General features: G+C 35.7%; 1 protein-coding gene across 4 annotated transcripts in view; it reads right to left on the bottom strand.

Moving 5' to 3' along the window:
* TMTC2 (transmembrane O-mannosyltransferase targeting cadherins 2) overlaps window positions 1–16,198 on the bottom strand; it is a 249,533-nt gene that overhangs the window by 45,752 nt on the left and 187,583 nt on the right. For 3 of the 4 annotated variants that reach the window (XM_032688843.1, XM_032688846.1, XM_032688845.1), the window contains one exon: window positions 10,889–11,010. In XM_032688843.1, the coding sequence (XP_032544734.1) occupies window positions 10,889–11,010 (122 nt within the window). Of the gene's footprint in view, window positions 1–9,592; window positions 9,667–10,888; window positions 11,011–16,198 lie in introns of all 4 variants that reach the window. The other variant, XM_032688844.1, reaches the window with a different exon arrangement.

The raw sequence follows: 16,198 nt of genomic DNA, 5'->3' as shown, positions 1-16,198 counted from the left end.
CACTGTGTAGTTAGCTTGACATCAATCCCTGTCATTGTCCCTTTCCCACTGTATGTTTTTGGTGCTAAATAAAACACATGGTATCAGGGAATAAAATTCTAACCTTTAATGAAAATCCAAATAATTGTTTAAACAGCTGAAAAATACTGATCTAGGGCAGGGAGGCATTTGGTGTGCATGTTCACTGTTATGTATATTGACCCATACAAATGCAGGCACTGAGAGTCACTGGAAACCTCACGATTTCTAGCAGTAGGGTGCACAGTCATACATGCACAATGACATGCTTTGGTAATTTTACAAAGCAAAAAAAAATGTAAGTTTACAGCTGCATGACAGCAGACTTATTTGAAGGATAAAAAGGTTATTCATAAATTTTGATGAAAAGACTTGATGGCTCTGAGGATCAATAGTAGGATATAAAGTACCTTTCACCTGTTGGTCACCAGTTTACATCTGGCCCAGGTCAGTAGCTAAGGAAAAGGTGCTATCTGACAGCTACTGGCCTGCTTAGGAGAAATGAGTGGGTGGTCCCAGTCCAAGCCCTAATGGAGATCCTCTGCACAGACGTACTGGCACATTTATGGCTTTTCAATGCAGAGACTAACGACATAGAATCATAAAACAATGAATGTGAATCTCACTGCTAGGAAAAAAAAACTTAAACATGATGAAGACACTTTCATAACTGATTTGGAAGACTGGGCTGGTATTTCCCTTACTGGATCTGGACCTAAAGCAGAAAATGAGGACAAACTTCCAGCAGTTTTCCATTAATAAAGAAAACTTCAGTCCCCCTCTCCCATGCCCAAAAAAAGACAAATTTCCCATGATTACTATCCTCAAGAAACACTAACGAATTTAAAAGGGAAAAAAAAAGCTTAAAAACGTGCAGCTAAGTGACACAGGGATCTTACAACCTAGCACACAAGTTGTCTTGGCTTTCAGAAATACCTCAGTCATGCAGAGTTCAAATCAGAATGGCTGGTTGCTTGCAGTTTTAGAAGCCAGTTAATTGTTTAAATATTAACTCAGAAGCTTGATTTTTTAAGACTAGTTCTTTGTAGTTGATTGCAATTGCTAATATGGTCAGACATTGTTTAAATGGGCTTTCCTACAAATGGCTGTTATGATCACCATGATAAATGAAAGAGAGCTAGCTAAAGACAGCTGATACATTAGTAAAGACTTTATTCTTAAAATATTAAAAAACTGAGGACAAAACTACCATTTTGATATTCACCCCAAATTCTTTCCTCACTTTGCTGGTAAACTATGCCAAATCCATGTTGAGGCAGCTGTTTTACTTCAGGCTGCTGGAGGCCCAGGGACCCTGAGATGGTAGTAAAACTGAAAAATACAGCTGAGCAGCTCTGAATAACCCTCTTGTGGAAACTATGATGACACAGTGACAACCAGTAAGGTGGTTCAACAAATTAGGTGGTCTCTGCAATTTGAACCAACTTTATATGTCATAAATATTAATCATTCTTCAAAGTTTACAAGGGTTTCACCAATAAGACAGAGACTTCATTCTTCAACATAGGGTTTTTTTCTGAGCTTAAACTGGTAATTATGTGATTGCATTTGCGTCGCAAATGCAGTTGACTGTCATTCTCCAGGTCTGCTCAGTGTATCTTTTTTTTTGGCAAGCATTTACATTTTTAATTGAATTATGAAAAGATTTCATAATGGAAGGTTGATTAAGCTGTGAACACTAAATATAAAAAAAAAAATTATTTTAATTATTTTCTTCTTCCTCTCTAGGACATTTTATAAGTCACAGACAGACTACACAAGGATAGTAAAGAAGTCTGAACTGAACCTGTGACTTCCTTTCTATGTTTCCTTAAGTTATTGCAGACCTGCATAACTGTTTCATAACCAGTTCCTTTCACCTTACATAAGTTGTGATAGGACAGGTAAAATACAATTTAAGTGGTGCAATACTGAGGAAATCAGTAATATATTCTTCAAAAGGTTTTACTTAGCTGGACTAAGAAAACAGGAACTAGAGAGCTGTATCTTACAATGATGTCACTGGCATAGGCAAGCTCCCCACCCGTTCTCTAAATATTAATAGTTAAGAAACAACTTTAATATCTAGTATTTAGTAACTAAAGGAATTCCTTTTTTCCCTTCATTTTGCTGCAATTTCTACAGCTCTTCCATCTTCACTCTGAATTACAATGTAAATACCTTGCATCATAATTTGTATGTGAAATGCTAGTGCAAATGAAATATACAGGACTTGCATTATCAATATCAAAGGTCCAAAATTTATCTCAGATTCTATACTTTCTGTGCATTAAGGAGATAAATCTTGCCTCTTTGTCTCATCCTTATTATCATAAAATAAAAGCAACTGAACATGGCAGAGAAGTAATTACTTCTAAAGGTTAGCATCTGTCCCAGAGAAACACACATATGAGGCAAGATTTGTAAGGAGGAGTGAATGAGAAGCAATATATATTTCACTAGAAAAACAAATAGTTGTGGGGGGAGGAGTTTAAAGTCATGCAGAGCTATTCTTTGTCCAACTAATATCAGTAGGCTTGTAAAAGATGCTATCTTCTTAAAGTTTTCCTCTCTCATATCCTTAGATGACCACAGTGAGAAACAATACTGATACTAGTACTGGCCTCAAGCTTTGTCTCTAGTATGTTCAAGAACATAATACTATTTCTCTTTGGTGTAATATATTAATCTCAGTGTATGGGTGCATGAATTAGATTACTCTGGAGGAAATTAGGTTATAAATCTGTATCTACCAATCCATATAATTTACCATCTTTACTTTATAATAAATGTGAGGCAACTTTCTCATTATTGTCCAGTGTAACACATCCACATAACCTTGTCACTGAGGTCATGACTGATATTCTCCTTCCCAGTCATTTCACTGGACCAGGGTCCTAACACGCACATGAGTCTACACAGGCTACTTGTGTAATCCAGTACATTGCTTTTGGAAATAAGCCTTGGTAGGATCAATAAAATGTAACATCTTGTTTTAGTTTAATCCTCTATTTGCACCTTAAGTGGCTAACTTCCATCTTAATATATCACATTAGTCCTCCTTAAAGCACATGTGGATTTTTGCTGAGTAAAAATCCACCTACTAGCTTCACTGAGATTCTACTGAAGTCGGCATAATTCTTCTATGAGCCAGGGTTAATTTAGAGAGTAGTAACATAAACCAGGTTCTTGAGTCTACATCTACAGGGATAATTTAAGGCATGATAACCAGAGAGTTGAGATTTAAGCAGTGCCCATTGATTTCGGAACTTCAGTATTTTTGAATGTGACACCACTGCTTGTATATAGATTTAGAAATTTAAAGCACAGCTCACAACTTTACTGTCTTGAAGTGTGATTGAGAGACTATTAAGGTGATATATTCTTCAAGTAAAGTATTACCTATCAAATTAATAAATAATATATTTAAGCTATTTGACATCCGTTTTCTTGTTTTATGTGTCTCCTATCACAAAACACATTCTTGTTCTATTAAAGTATCCAAAATAATATAGAAAAGAAATTTAGCCATAGAATTTTTTTCCCCTTGGAGTTTGCTTTTTTTTCTTTTGGTTGTTCTGTTTGTTAGTGGGTTTTTGTTTTGGTTTTTTGGGGGGGGATTTTTTTAATAATCATATATCTATGTTTTAGTCTTTCTTTTGGGGGCAACTCAAATCTAAAAGGAATTTACGTCATTACGTCACCGTGGAAACAAGAAATATTGTGGACAATCTTAAGTAAACTTTTAAAGAACAGATTTCATTCTACACCTTGTGATTTATTCACTGTCTAGAGCCATATTGAAATGTTCACCTTGGTCATAAGGCTTTAGATTATTTTGTATCAAGAATATATAATGAAATGTTAAGTAAATTTTCATGTTAGTCCCTTTCTTTTCCATTCAGTCTTAAACCACATTTTATATTTTCTGATAAAGCAATGTATTAATATCTACTCATATTTCACTGGCCAGTCAGTAGAATATAAATTCACTATCTTCACATACTGTTTTCATTGAGTCCTATGAATTTCTTCTAAGCTAAATTTGGCCTAGATAATGCATTTTTCCGTGATTACTGACAAAATTACTACACACAGAGTAATTACGGGTGACCAGCAGCTATATTCAACCATGTAACAAAACAAAAAGATCTCTCTTGGTGGGTTGGAACTAGACGATCTTTAAGGTCGCTTCCAACCGAAACAATTCTGTGACTCTATCATGAAAGCAGTTCATCCTGTGTCAGCAATGTTCTCTATAAAAAGATTTAAATTTATGTTGAGTAAAGTGAGAAGTTTAGGGCTCCCCCTTTCCTGTCTACAGGAAGTTAGAAACACAATACAGAAGATGAGATCCCTAAAGGAGGTTGGTGAGGGGTTATGTGCCTAAATACCTGTTCCAGAGTCATTTATGAACTAGACAGATACATTATATTTAAATGAAAATGCTCTGCTTTACAATTAATTCTATTACAACTGGCATGCAGCCAAGCATACGTCCTAAGGGGACTGAAAAGTATATCTATGGATGCAATACTTATGGTATGCAGCCAAGCTCAGAAGAAATACAAGCTCAATGGACGTCAGCTATTGAAATTTCTGTAGTTCGGAAATCCAGTCATTCAGTCTGGAGGTGTTAAAGATCCAGATACACCAGATAACCAATCCTTAAAAAAATAGTGCTCACAGTTCTGAAGTCAATAAACATGATTTTCCACATTGACAAGGGAAACCCATTCCTCCTACCCCCTACAAGTGAATTGCTCGCAGGCTGGAAACAAAAATGAAAACAACTTCTGGCATTTTGCAAATTCAGAACTAAATACAAACTTTGCGCTTGGATCAGTTTTAACTCTCCGGAGATTTCAAGTGGCAAGAAAAATCACAGTGTTTGCATCAGCTTCCAAAGTCAAACTGAATACAAGACAGAAAAGCAGCAGTGGCTATTGCTCGGTTTAACTCAATTTCTTAGGGAGGGCATTCTCCAGGATTCAATGTCATTTATACATTGCTATGATGTGAGTTCAACTGAAATATCCAATTTGCATTAAAAAATTCTTCCTAGAAGCAGTACTAACAGCCAAGGGATTTAGTCTCCCAGAATGAAATATCTAACAGCTTTGCTGACCTAATTAAATTGACCTGTTCAGATAATGCCTTTTCATAAACTAAAGATTTCTGTATATGAAGGCATTTATCATTCACTGAAGTATTACTAAAAATATTTTTGTTTATTTTAAAGGTATTGATTACTGAAGAAGAGACAAACTGTTCTAGAAAATCATACCTAGATTTAACATAAAACATTTCAATTGCTACGTCTTAAAAACTCATGAGTCTTTTGACTTCATGACTATTCTCCCTCATTCCTGCTTTCTTCCAATTTGTGTAAATCTAGAAAGAGAAAAAAAGCAGCAATCAACCAGTGATATTAAAAAATTACAATATGGCAGAGTTTTCCAACAGAAATGCAAATTTCCTTTCTGTGCTGAAACACCGGCAGCATGTAATTACAGAAATAGTAAACGTTGAATTAGTCTATTGCACTATGTTTCCATTTTCCCCTGCTGTCCCTTTTTTTTCTGTTCTTCCTACCTTCCATTTATTTCTGTGTTGTTATTTATATTTATTTTGAGATGACATTCAAGAACTACACAAATTACTGAATACAGTAGGATATTTGACAGTGGTACTCAGTAATTTCACAACTAACCAAAAATGGCAGAATACATTTCTAGCCTTCTGTCTGTCAGGAACATAAGCAACAAAGAACTGCAGGAAAAAATATGGTCACCCACTGAGGAGGAATTATTTTGAAACTTAAGAAAAGTATTAAACTTAACTGTTGATACTTGAATGTCACAATCCTGTTACTTTTATTTTAATCCAAAACACTGCCTGTCTCTATCATGTCTATGACTGTTTTTTCCCAAATCCCCTTGAAGAAAACATTTTAAAATAAAATATTTTAGATTTTAGGGAATCTTCTAGGACTACTATTATTGACTTTAAATAGTTTGGAGCTGCAGCACAGAAATTTTACAAGGCAAAGTAAATTTTTCTTACAGCACTTTGGGTGATTTTCCAAGCCAGTAAAAAATAGGAGATTAACAGCACTGTGTGGTGCCATGTAAAATGCAAGAAAACACTGTGCAATTTTTTCCAGAGAAATATAGTGAAGCCTGTAATTCCCAGATACAACACGCTAAAAGTTACAGTATGAGGCTGTCCCTAAGTTCTCTAGCAACCACAGGCACTATTGCAAGCTATGCAGGGTGGTTTGTGGGCTCAAGTTCACTCAAAACAGATAAAACTTCAAAACATTTATTTATAAGTGAAATAAAGCTTCTCAGACTAGCGTGCTACTATAACAATCATTCACTGACTGATGGCAGAGAGGCCAGACATTAGGAGGGAAGGTTTCTTAGTCTTCTCTTTAGGACTACTAAAGTGAGAAGAAAAAAATTAAAAGCCTTACTTGTAAATGATTTTTTTTAGGAGGATAGACAATGCTTTCTCTTCTAGAAGATCTGCTCGTATAATGGAAAATGAATTACAGTACATGCTCAAGGCATCACCTGGCACTGTCATTTTTGACAGACTCATTTTATCTGAAAACTGGGAGCCTTGCAATTTTAAAGCCTTTTAAAAAATTATGCTTTTCTTTGTGATATAGAAATAAATTACCTAAGCAAGGAACGAGGCTCAGATGCTGTGGTACCAAGCTGCTGTGCTAGCAGGAGATTGGATAGGTCAACTAACATGTCACGTTGACAAATAAATTCTATAGGTAATTTAAGCAGCTTAACAAGTTAAAGCTATGAAAAGCACATAATGCTAAAGCACTACAGTTCTAACCAGCTACATGTTCTTTCAAAAAAATAAAAGAAGTACAAACTTAAGCCCCAGACAACTGGCTATTTTCCAATTATTCTACTAGCTGAGTTACTAGTCATGTTTTTCAACCACTAAATTATGCTATCCTAATGTACTTTCAAGAAAATTGTAGCTTAGTGAGCTGTAACTTTTAGATATGAACAAATAACATGATCCAATATAGGAGTTAGGAAATTCTTGTGACTTATGATATTAGGTAACAAGACTGTAAATTCATTAGCTATTCCTCTGGAGCTCTTAAGTTGGTCTGTTTTTTCCTGCATATACAGCAGCATGCACAAGTCCACCTGGCATTTCTTGTATCTTTTCCAATATAAATGATGCTATGATTCTATGTCATGCTGCTTTTAGTAAGCATTAATACTGGCAACAGACTTGAGGAGGCATAAAAGCTGGCGTTAAAATTAAGCAACTTCATTGGAATTAAAGTCAGGAAGTAAAATATATCTGAATTTGTGAACTTTATAGGTCTGACTTTACTGCTAGGGGGTTTTACATTAGAAATGCCTTTGGTTGGAACTTGAGAACTTGTCTGAAACTTACCTCCTCTCCTGCCTCACCCCCCATATTCACTGACAGAGAAAAACTTTCTATCTATATTAGCACCTACGTGTACCCTTCACTTCATCAACAATCTCACATTTCTCTCCTGGAAAAGAGACACTGAGAAGTGTTATCAACAGTTTCATCTCAGCACTTATATTCAGAAACAGGTTTGTAAAAAGTTTGAACATTTGGTTACAACAGAAGTGGGGAAAAAAGCCTATCAAATGTCTCTCCTCTAACATCCAAAAACTAATTGAATTAGGGCCTTTCTCTCTCCTAAATTTACAGGCTGTTAGAAAATGATCATGATCCCAGGTAGAAACATATAACAGAAGAATAAATCACAGTGGTACCTCAAATTGGGAATGGGCTGAAACAACTATGCCAAAGGCAGCAGCTCTAATCTGAATCCCAAGGAAGTCTATGAAGATTTCCGGGAAGCATGTCACTTACAGCAATCATATATTTGCAATGAGAACTAATACTAGGACACTTCAGTATATCAGAAACTAACAAAAGTTATTTAATGTGAATCACTGAGCAGACAGTAGACTGCAAAACTGATTAAGAAAAAGTGACCAACATGGAGACAGAAATCCATATTTTACTGCCAAATCTCTTCATTATCCATTTTTCTGTTGAATGTCTTTTCAGACTTTGTAGCTGAAAGAACTAAGTGAAATAAATGTCAATTTTCAATAGACCAAATATAAAGGAACTTTATTTTTCATGAATGAAATAACCACCTGAAAAATGTTCTGCCATCTCTAATTACTTTGTCATTAACACGTTGCCTTGCCATATGTTTATGAAGTCCTACAAGTCAACAGGACATCAGCACCATCTTTTCAGCTTATGCTGCTGTCAGTAGAATGGACATCAACCCTATCTTTACATATTGCCATGAATATGAGAAGAAGCAACAGTAATAAAAGAAAAAAGTGCCAAGAGATGATAACAAACAAACGTGATGACAATAGACTACAATTACGGCACAGAGTAAGTGTAGGTAAGCAAGTGTGTGTTGAGAAAAGAAAGGTATTTTATTGCCTATCACAGTGCAGCATTCAAAGGTGTACACAGTTCTTCTCCTCCTTGCTAATGAGACACATTCTTCCATAAACACATCTCAGATGCTCAAGGTACAATCTACCTCACACATATCTTGAATTTATATCCCTGGAGAAAAGCAAACAGTTCAATTTTACTATAAGGATTCACATACATTTTTCATCACTTCCTTCTAAATAATAATGGCACTAGTGTTTAATCCTATACCTGCACTTTCATAATGAGGGGACAAAATAAAAGAATTAAAAAATTAGTGGCTCACCATGTTTGTACAGTTCTGGGATTTGGGGATTTTGTTATTTTGAAGAAAACAGTGAGACCTTGTTTCCCAGAACCACTGCAAGACTTTCCCTAGCAGACCTCATATTTCACACACTCAGCAGTTCAGAAAATTAACCAGAAGAGTACTGGGGGGGGAAGGGAGGAGGAGTGTGGAAGAGAAAAAAATGAATGGATTTTAATTGAGAAAACTCTTTTCTTCCCGTTCTGATTCTGGCCAGGGCAGGATTAATCTTTGCAGTAGCCAGGAGGGGCATGGCTAGAACCCACAGGTTATTCCATACTACCTCGTTATTTTCTGGGGATAGCGAAGGGGTCCTTTCCAGGTCACAGAGCTTAGCAGTGTGGTCGGATATGGTCAGGAGTTTCTGCCTGGTGAGCATTCGCATGTGAATTGTTCACCTCTCTTGTACAATTTGTTATTATATTGTTGCTGATACTGTTAATTTTCATTGCTCTTTCCATTAAATTGCTCTTACCTCTTATCTTTACCTCTTGCGTCTCCAATTCTCTTATCCATCCCACTGCAGTGGGGAGGGGGAGGGAGAGGACAGAGTGAGCGAGTGCACGTGGTTTTGAGTATTTCAGAGGGAATACTAAATTGGGAAATACCATTCCTAAACCATGACTTTCCCACAGCAGTTACAATAAATTAGGACTTTTGTGTCAAAGATCTGCTAAGAAGAAACCAATATCTGACTTTCTCCTATTATTTTTAGATGCAAGATATAAAGATATCTGCCAGTAAAGCAAGGTAAATTAGGAAATTTTCCTGTATAACTTGTAGTTCTATTCCAGAGGAAGGTAATCAGTGAGTGCATGTATTTGTCAATATTCCAGCAATTTTAACTGTAACTGGAAATTGTAACAAAAAAATGCCTTTTCAGGAGCTGGAACTGACAAGCAGTGGGGATATAAAACCACCATCTTGACTTCCATTACAAGTTAAATAATTCCCATCCAGGTAGCTTTTAATCAAACTCTGTATTTGACATTACATGCTAACACTGATCACTTTTTAATTCTTTCTAAGTATGTTGTCACCTGTTAGTCATACAGAAAACTTCTGTTCTAATTTCTCCCCCTTTTCCAAAATCAGATACTTTTAGCAGTAATGGATCTGCTGAAATTAATTATGAGCTGTTGTTTTCCACTGGATATCTACCCTGTGTAAAAGGACATTTTTTGCTTGAAGACTAGGCAGCTTATAATCAAGGTCATAGAAAAAGCTTATTGCTAGACGAAAACCTGAGGAAGATACTCAGGCTGAGGCACAAGGACTGAAGAGCCATGCAGAGGTGTATAAGTAGAGCACAGAAATCAAATATGAACCCTCTAGGGTGAACAATGAAAGCAAATGTAGAATAGATAAAAATGAAAGAGGGTATTGGTCAGAAAAATGGCAATGAGAAAATGTGAAATGAAAAGCAATTTTAAAACAGAATTATTTGAGTGAATAAAACAGAAATTCATTTTCAAAATGTGTGAAAACCAAGAAGGGCCTGGCATTCTGCTATAACTATCATATGGGGCTAATTTAGCTGGAGCTACAAGCACATCTACACTCAAAAGGCAAGCAAATTTTACAGAAATAGAAAAGCCCAACTTTTCTGATTTTTTTAGAATAAGCTTTTAGTAGTTGAGTAGTTCTTTTCACAGGTTCAAAGAGATACTCCTAAAGAAGTGTAAATTCAAAGCATAAGTCATGTGTAAATTCAAAGCATAGGTGGCACCCAGCCATAGGCTGCTACAACAACCCTGAGTCAAATGCTGAACACCTTACTGAATTAAATCATTACTTGTGATAAGGCTTTATCAACTCCTTACTGTGCATTATAAAGCTCCTACGCTATTATAACTGTTTTCTTCCGGCACAGAGTTGGCAACACTTTAAGAATAGATACAATGTCTCACAAAAAAAACCCCAATGCTGTCAAAATCCCTAATTAAAAAGAATGACTGAAATAGCGTGAAAAATAGGGCAATAAGCAATTTTCAGGCCAAAGCCTTCTTGTCCCTTTACCTAACCTACTCTAAGGGCCTGGGACCAGTTCCCAGGAGCTGCTGATAAACTCACCGTCAGAGCCAGCAGTTTTCCATAGGTGAGATGGGCTGGGATGTGGTCGCTCTTGGATCGCAGTGACTCCACATACCAGTGCTCTGCTTCTGGTAGCCGGCTCATTCTCATATAGGCTTCTCCTACAGGGGGAAACAAATGCTGGTGAGAATATTCAATATTTCTCAAGGCTTCTATAATTTGTTACCTCATTTATAATCTTCTATGTTTTATATGTGTAAATCTTGAAAAAGATGAAGTGATTTGAAAACTTGCAATGACACACATACACGCAAAAAAAAGCCTTAGAGATGCTTGAATGAGGAGATTAAGACCTTATTAGGGCTGAAGAGCATGGTTGAGATGAAACTCTTGCTGGAACAGAATTTCCAGAGAGAGCTCCAGACGCTAAGTTTCAGTCAAAAGTCTCAAAATAACAGAAATTTTATCGTATCTACTGCAGAAAAGCTACTTCTTTTCCATCAGTCTACATTGATGGAATGTAGCATGGAATAGCAGGAAGAAGACAGAAAATGTTTTCATTTAATCACAATAAATCAAGAACCTATTTTGTTTTAAAAACTAGGGAAGTTTAAGAAAACAGTCCTCAAACTATATTGGTGGGAGGAGCAAGACATTAAAAAAACCTACTCTCTGAATGTAGTTATATTAGGTCATCTGCCACATTCTTTTTTTTTTTTTTTATTTTAAAATTGCTAGTCTTAGGAAATCACATACCAAATGACCGAAACTGGACATTCTTCAAAGTGAAATACTTTACTGTGAGAGGCTGAGGCAGGTAAGTTTGAAGAACAACAGGTGAATGGGATGTCAGAAAACCATATACTGTCATACAGACAATTGTAGTTGAAATTTCTGAGGAAGAGTTTAGCATACACAGAAAGACAATCTCTTTCTTCAAGAAGCAAACAACTAAATCTATCAAAGGTTGGAATCAGCAATATCAAACATATGCAATGGTGAAGAACAGCAGCTTTCAGATTAATACTCTGCATTTACACAGCTCTTTCACAAGGGCTCTAGATATAAATATGCCCTTCCCTAGGTCAATGACAGACTGAAAATGGCTACTGGAGATTCAGGATTTCATAATCTCCCAGCTGATCCATTTCAAATAAAGGGCTAAGTATCTTCCCAAAATTATGAAGTCACAGTTTATCAGGTGCTACTACTGGAGGATCAAGAGAGGACTACAACTGACCCACATAAAGGTCAGCTAAGTCTGCCTCCAGGTGAATTACTGCCCCCAGTTATGCACTGTATGTAAATTAATAACATGTGAAGGCATCAGGGAGAGAGAGGGACCAATGTTCTCTATTCAAGTTTGAAGCCAAAAACCACATCCCCAAAACTCGGAGAAAAAGATGCTCAAAGAAGTAAAATAAGGAACTCATACCTATCAAGTATTTACAGAGGCTATGAAGGATTTTCTTGATGAGAGAAAACTGGACAAGGTTCACTGAAGTTTAGTTTTTTGGGGGTTTTTTTCAGCTATTTTTGTCACCAGAGGATCTGGATCCCAGGCAAAATGTAGAACATAAGTTCTGAGTTTCACAAGTTAGGGTGCAATGCATGCAAGATGACCAAGCCGCAGCCCACAGATAAAATGAGCATGATGTAGAGTCAGAAGTCACGTTGAGCCAAGGCTAAGGGAAGGTAACATGATTTTTATGAACAAATAGAGTTTTTTTCCAAAAAGCGGTGCAAGCCTGTAAATACAACAGACCAGGATTTCTAACTCAAGGATCTACAGAGCATTCTGTATTCATGTACTGGTCTTGGATATCTGATTACACACAGAAGCAAATGATGTTTCAGTCCCAGTACTCAAGTAATTCTGCTGCTGTTTAGGGCCAAACTAAAAGAACAATTAAAAAAAAAAAAAGAAAAAGAAAAAGAAAAACAAACAAACAAAAAAAAACAAACAAAAAAACCAAAACCAACAAAACCAAACCAAACCAAACAAAAAAAAAAAAACAAACCCAGGCCAAATTAAAATTAAAAAAATCCAAACATGTAAGAAACCCTAAAAGAACATGAACACCCCCAAAACTCATGATCACATTCAGTGATATTAACATCACATGCAGTTCTTTCACTATGTCAGCACTCAAAAATAAGTGACATAACATTATACCCCTATAAGCAGAAAACAAAGTCATGAAGTGTTGAAAGGATGGAAGAAGCCAGAAGTCAAGCTACATGCTCCCCTCAACTCCTCTCACTAGCTGCACGCTTTATGGCAGAATGTTTTAATAATCTGATTGCATACTGTTTTTCCCACAGGCCTCTGCTTCATTTAGCATACCGGAAATGAGGAATCCATATTGTCCTTTTCCTTAAGTGGAAAATTCCAGCCCGACCTGTTACAGCTTGGCAAAGTTTCAAGCAATTAACAACAAGATGCTCTAAAAAGTAATGTAAGCAGCCAAAAGAGATGGAGCTATTATCTACTGGTAGTAAAGGCTGAATGTACTGCCAAATTTCAAATAGATCCAAGGTTCTCATCTATTTTCCAGGATGGATTCTGATATAAGAAGAGATTAAAATCTTTGGAGTACTGGCAAATTCAATTTTTAATAGGCTTTAATAGCTCAACCACTTTACAGGCTAGCTACTTTACAGGATATTTCTGAGTGATGCATCTAGAAAAAAAGCTAAAATATGTCAATCTAAATGTCAAACTGTAGAGAAAGAAACTGTATTCCCCTGAAGTCTTTGCAGGGAATTCTCTATAGCTGAACATTTTTTTCTGAGGAGCCTATTTTCTGCCTATAAGCCCCGCATAATCAAGAATTGCTATATTATAAGTAATTAGAACATATCATTACTACAGAAGGAAATACTGTTAGGGGGGTTTGTTATTAATTGCATCTTATAAATGATTTGCAGTGATACCCTTATCTAAAAAGAAATCAAAGTTGAAAACTGAAAATGGCTCCTACCACTGCCAAACTCAAAGACCAGAATAAAACCAAGCAATGGCTAACTATACTGTTAAATCAATCAAGTGATTTTATGTATTAGACTGAAGCAATTTAATAACAGCTATTTCAGACTAAGATAATTTTCCAACAATGTCAGAGAAAACATGCATGAATTGATTTCTGCCATTTAGGGTGTATTTGTGCGTCTGAGATTAAAATAAGAAGAATAATATTTGTCATTTACAATCATGCATTTTCATAGACTTGCAACACAAGTGAATTTAGCCATTAGAAAGATAACAGTGTCCATTGGCAGAAAATATGTAAACCAACAGTACACACATAAGCAGGTTTCTATATTTAATTTAACAATTATTTATTTTTCAAAATCTTTCAAAATTCACGCTAAAGATCTGAAAGAGCACACACAGACACTTTATTAATGACGTCAGATCTATAAAGTTCAACGGAGGCAACAACAACAGAGAAAGAAATTCATGATAGTGGAAACCTTAAGACATAAATTGACAGTTATTTCCATTCCCTAATCTGTATCAACACGCAGACATGTGCAGTGCTGCCTGCACAATGAGTGGTGATAATAGATTCAATAGCAGACTGGAGTAAAATGGGACAAATCAGTAATTCAAAACTGCTTCTATTTTTAAGGGGGTTAGTTCAGTTAATATTTTCTGAGTTTTATGACCCATTTCTTGGCTTATTCTACAAGAAAGAGCATATATTATTAAACTGTAACTTTCATTTACTAATGTACTGCAAGAAGAACATTAATACGCAACTGAAACAGTATTTAAAGAAATGCACATAAAGTTCATAAACACTTCTATTAATACTTTCGAAGAAATGAGAAATAGGATACCTTTCAGCTAGACTTACACCACTGTAATGAAAATCCTTATACTCAGGTGGATTTTATTTGCCATAGAGACAGATCACTTGCAAGACTACCATTCACCTACAATATTTTCCCATATTTCCTCAGAATTCTTGGAATTTAAAAATAATTCTTCAAAATCAAAGGAACAAAATAAAACCCCACCAAAATAACAGAACAGCCAAAACCTCCTCACTAAAATGATGCCAGGATATTAATTATAAATAACAATATTTAATTAACATATCATTAAAATAATTAACATATAAGTAACAATAATTAAAACCCAATAAGAATCATAATAAATATTATTTATATTAAATAATTAGGCTAATAAAATATTAGCTTGCTAGCAGCTATTTCCCCTGAAAGGCTAACTTCTTACTGGATAATTAGGTAAAATGTGATTTTAAGGAAAAAAAAAGGATTTTCTAATACATATCATACATTGTTAAAAGGTAAAATCAGGTACCATTTACATCAATGTTTATTGCATGGTTCTAGATTAACCTCTCACCTACTGATTTCATATTTGTTCTGTTTCAGATGTAATCACACCAAGCAAAGGCCATGTCCTGGCAGGGAGTATGCTAGACTTTCTGATGAGCAAGTGCAGTAGAACTATGGATGTAATAGCACTGTGCCTCCACAGATGTACTGTACCCATATTTTCAGGTTAAGAAGATATGTCCCTCCAGTGGTCCTCCTTTTAGGACCCCAAAAGATATTGTTGAAAAGACAACCAAAAAATTATCTCCATAAAGGAGACAACGCCCTTCAAATTTCTGGGTGGTAAAAATTTAATATGGAAAATATAAAATTTGGCACGGACAAGACACCAGATGTCAAAGTACAAGGGAAGATGGAGATGTCCTTTGAAAAGAAAAATCTCTAATATATACATTCAGTCAGGATTTAAATTTCATTTTTCCATCGTTCTTTGAATTGGGATTATGAAAAAGTTGCGTCAGAAAATGATGGAGAGGTCTGCAACCCTGTGTGCCACAATACCACAAGGAGTTTGTGTCTTTGATAATGCAACTATGCAGCTTTGTACAAATCAAGGCTGCAGATGTGCCTACCATAAATGCACCTCCCCAGATATATGACTTCCTTCTTTTTTCCCCTTCAGTACCAGTGCATAAAATAACATAATAAATCTGGAAGCACAGTTTGATGTTATAGTATACTGATGTTTAAGATGTACTGTAAAAGATTAATAGTTTTGGTTATAAATATGCAGTGCATGCACATCTTCTCTGAAACAGTTGAAGCATGTGAACATAATGAGCACCAAGTTCTGCATAGACTAAGCATATTCTGCTTGTTTTTTTTTTCCTTTTGCAGAACAATCTCCTTGAAGATTTCAAGGAATGTATTGTATTTTAAGAGGGCTTTTGATGGATGGGAGTCAATCCACATTTACTCTGGCAAATCCACATTTTACTTTGTTACTGAACAAACTCTTATAGGCCTCAATTAGCCAAA

The sequence above is a fragment of the Chiroxiphia lanceolata genome, chromosome 5, assembly GCF_009829145.1.
Source record: "Chiroxiphia lanceolata isolate bChiLan1 chromosome 5, bChiLan1.pri, whole genome shotgun sequence".
NCBI lineage: Eukaryota > Metazoa > Chordata > Aves > Passeriformes > Pipridae > Chiroxiphia > Chiroxiphia lanceolata.
The sequence above is the reverse complement of the archived record's forward strand: the minus strand, read 5'-3'. Positions and strand labels throughout refer to the sequence as shown.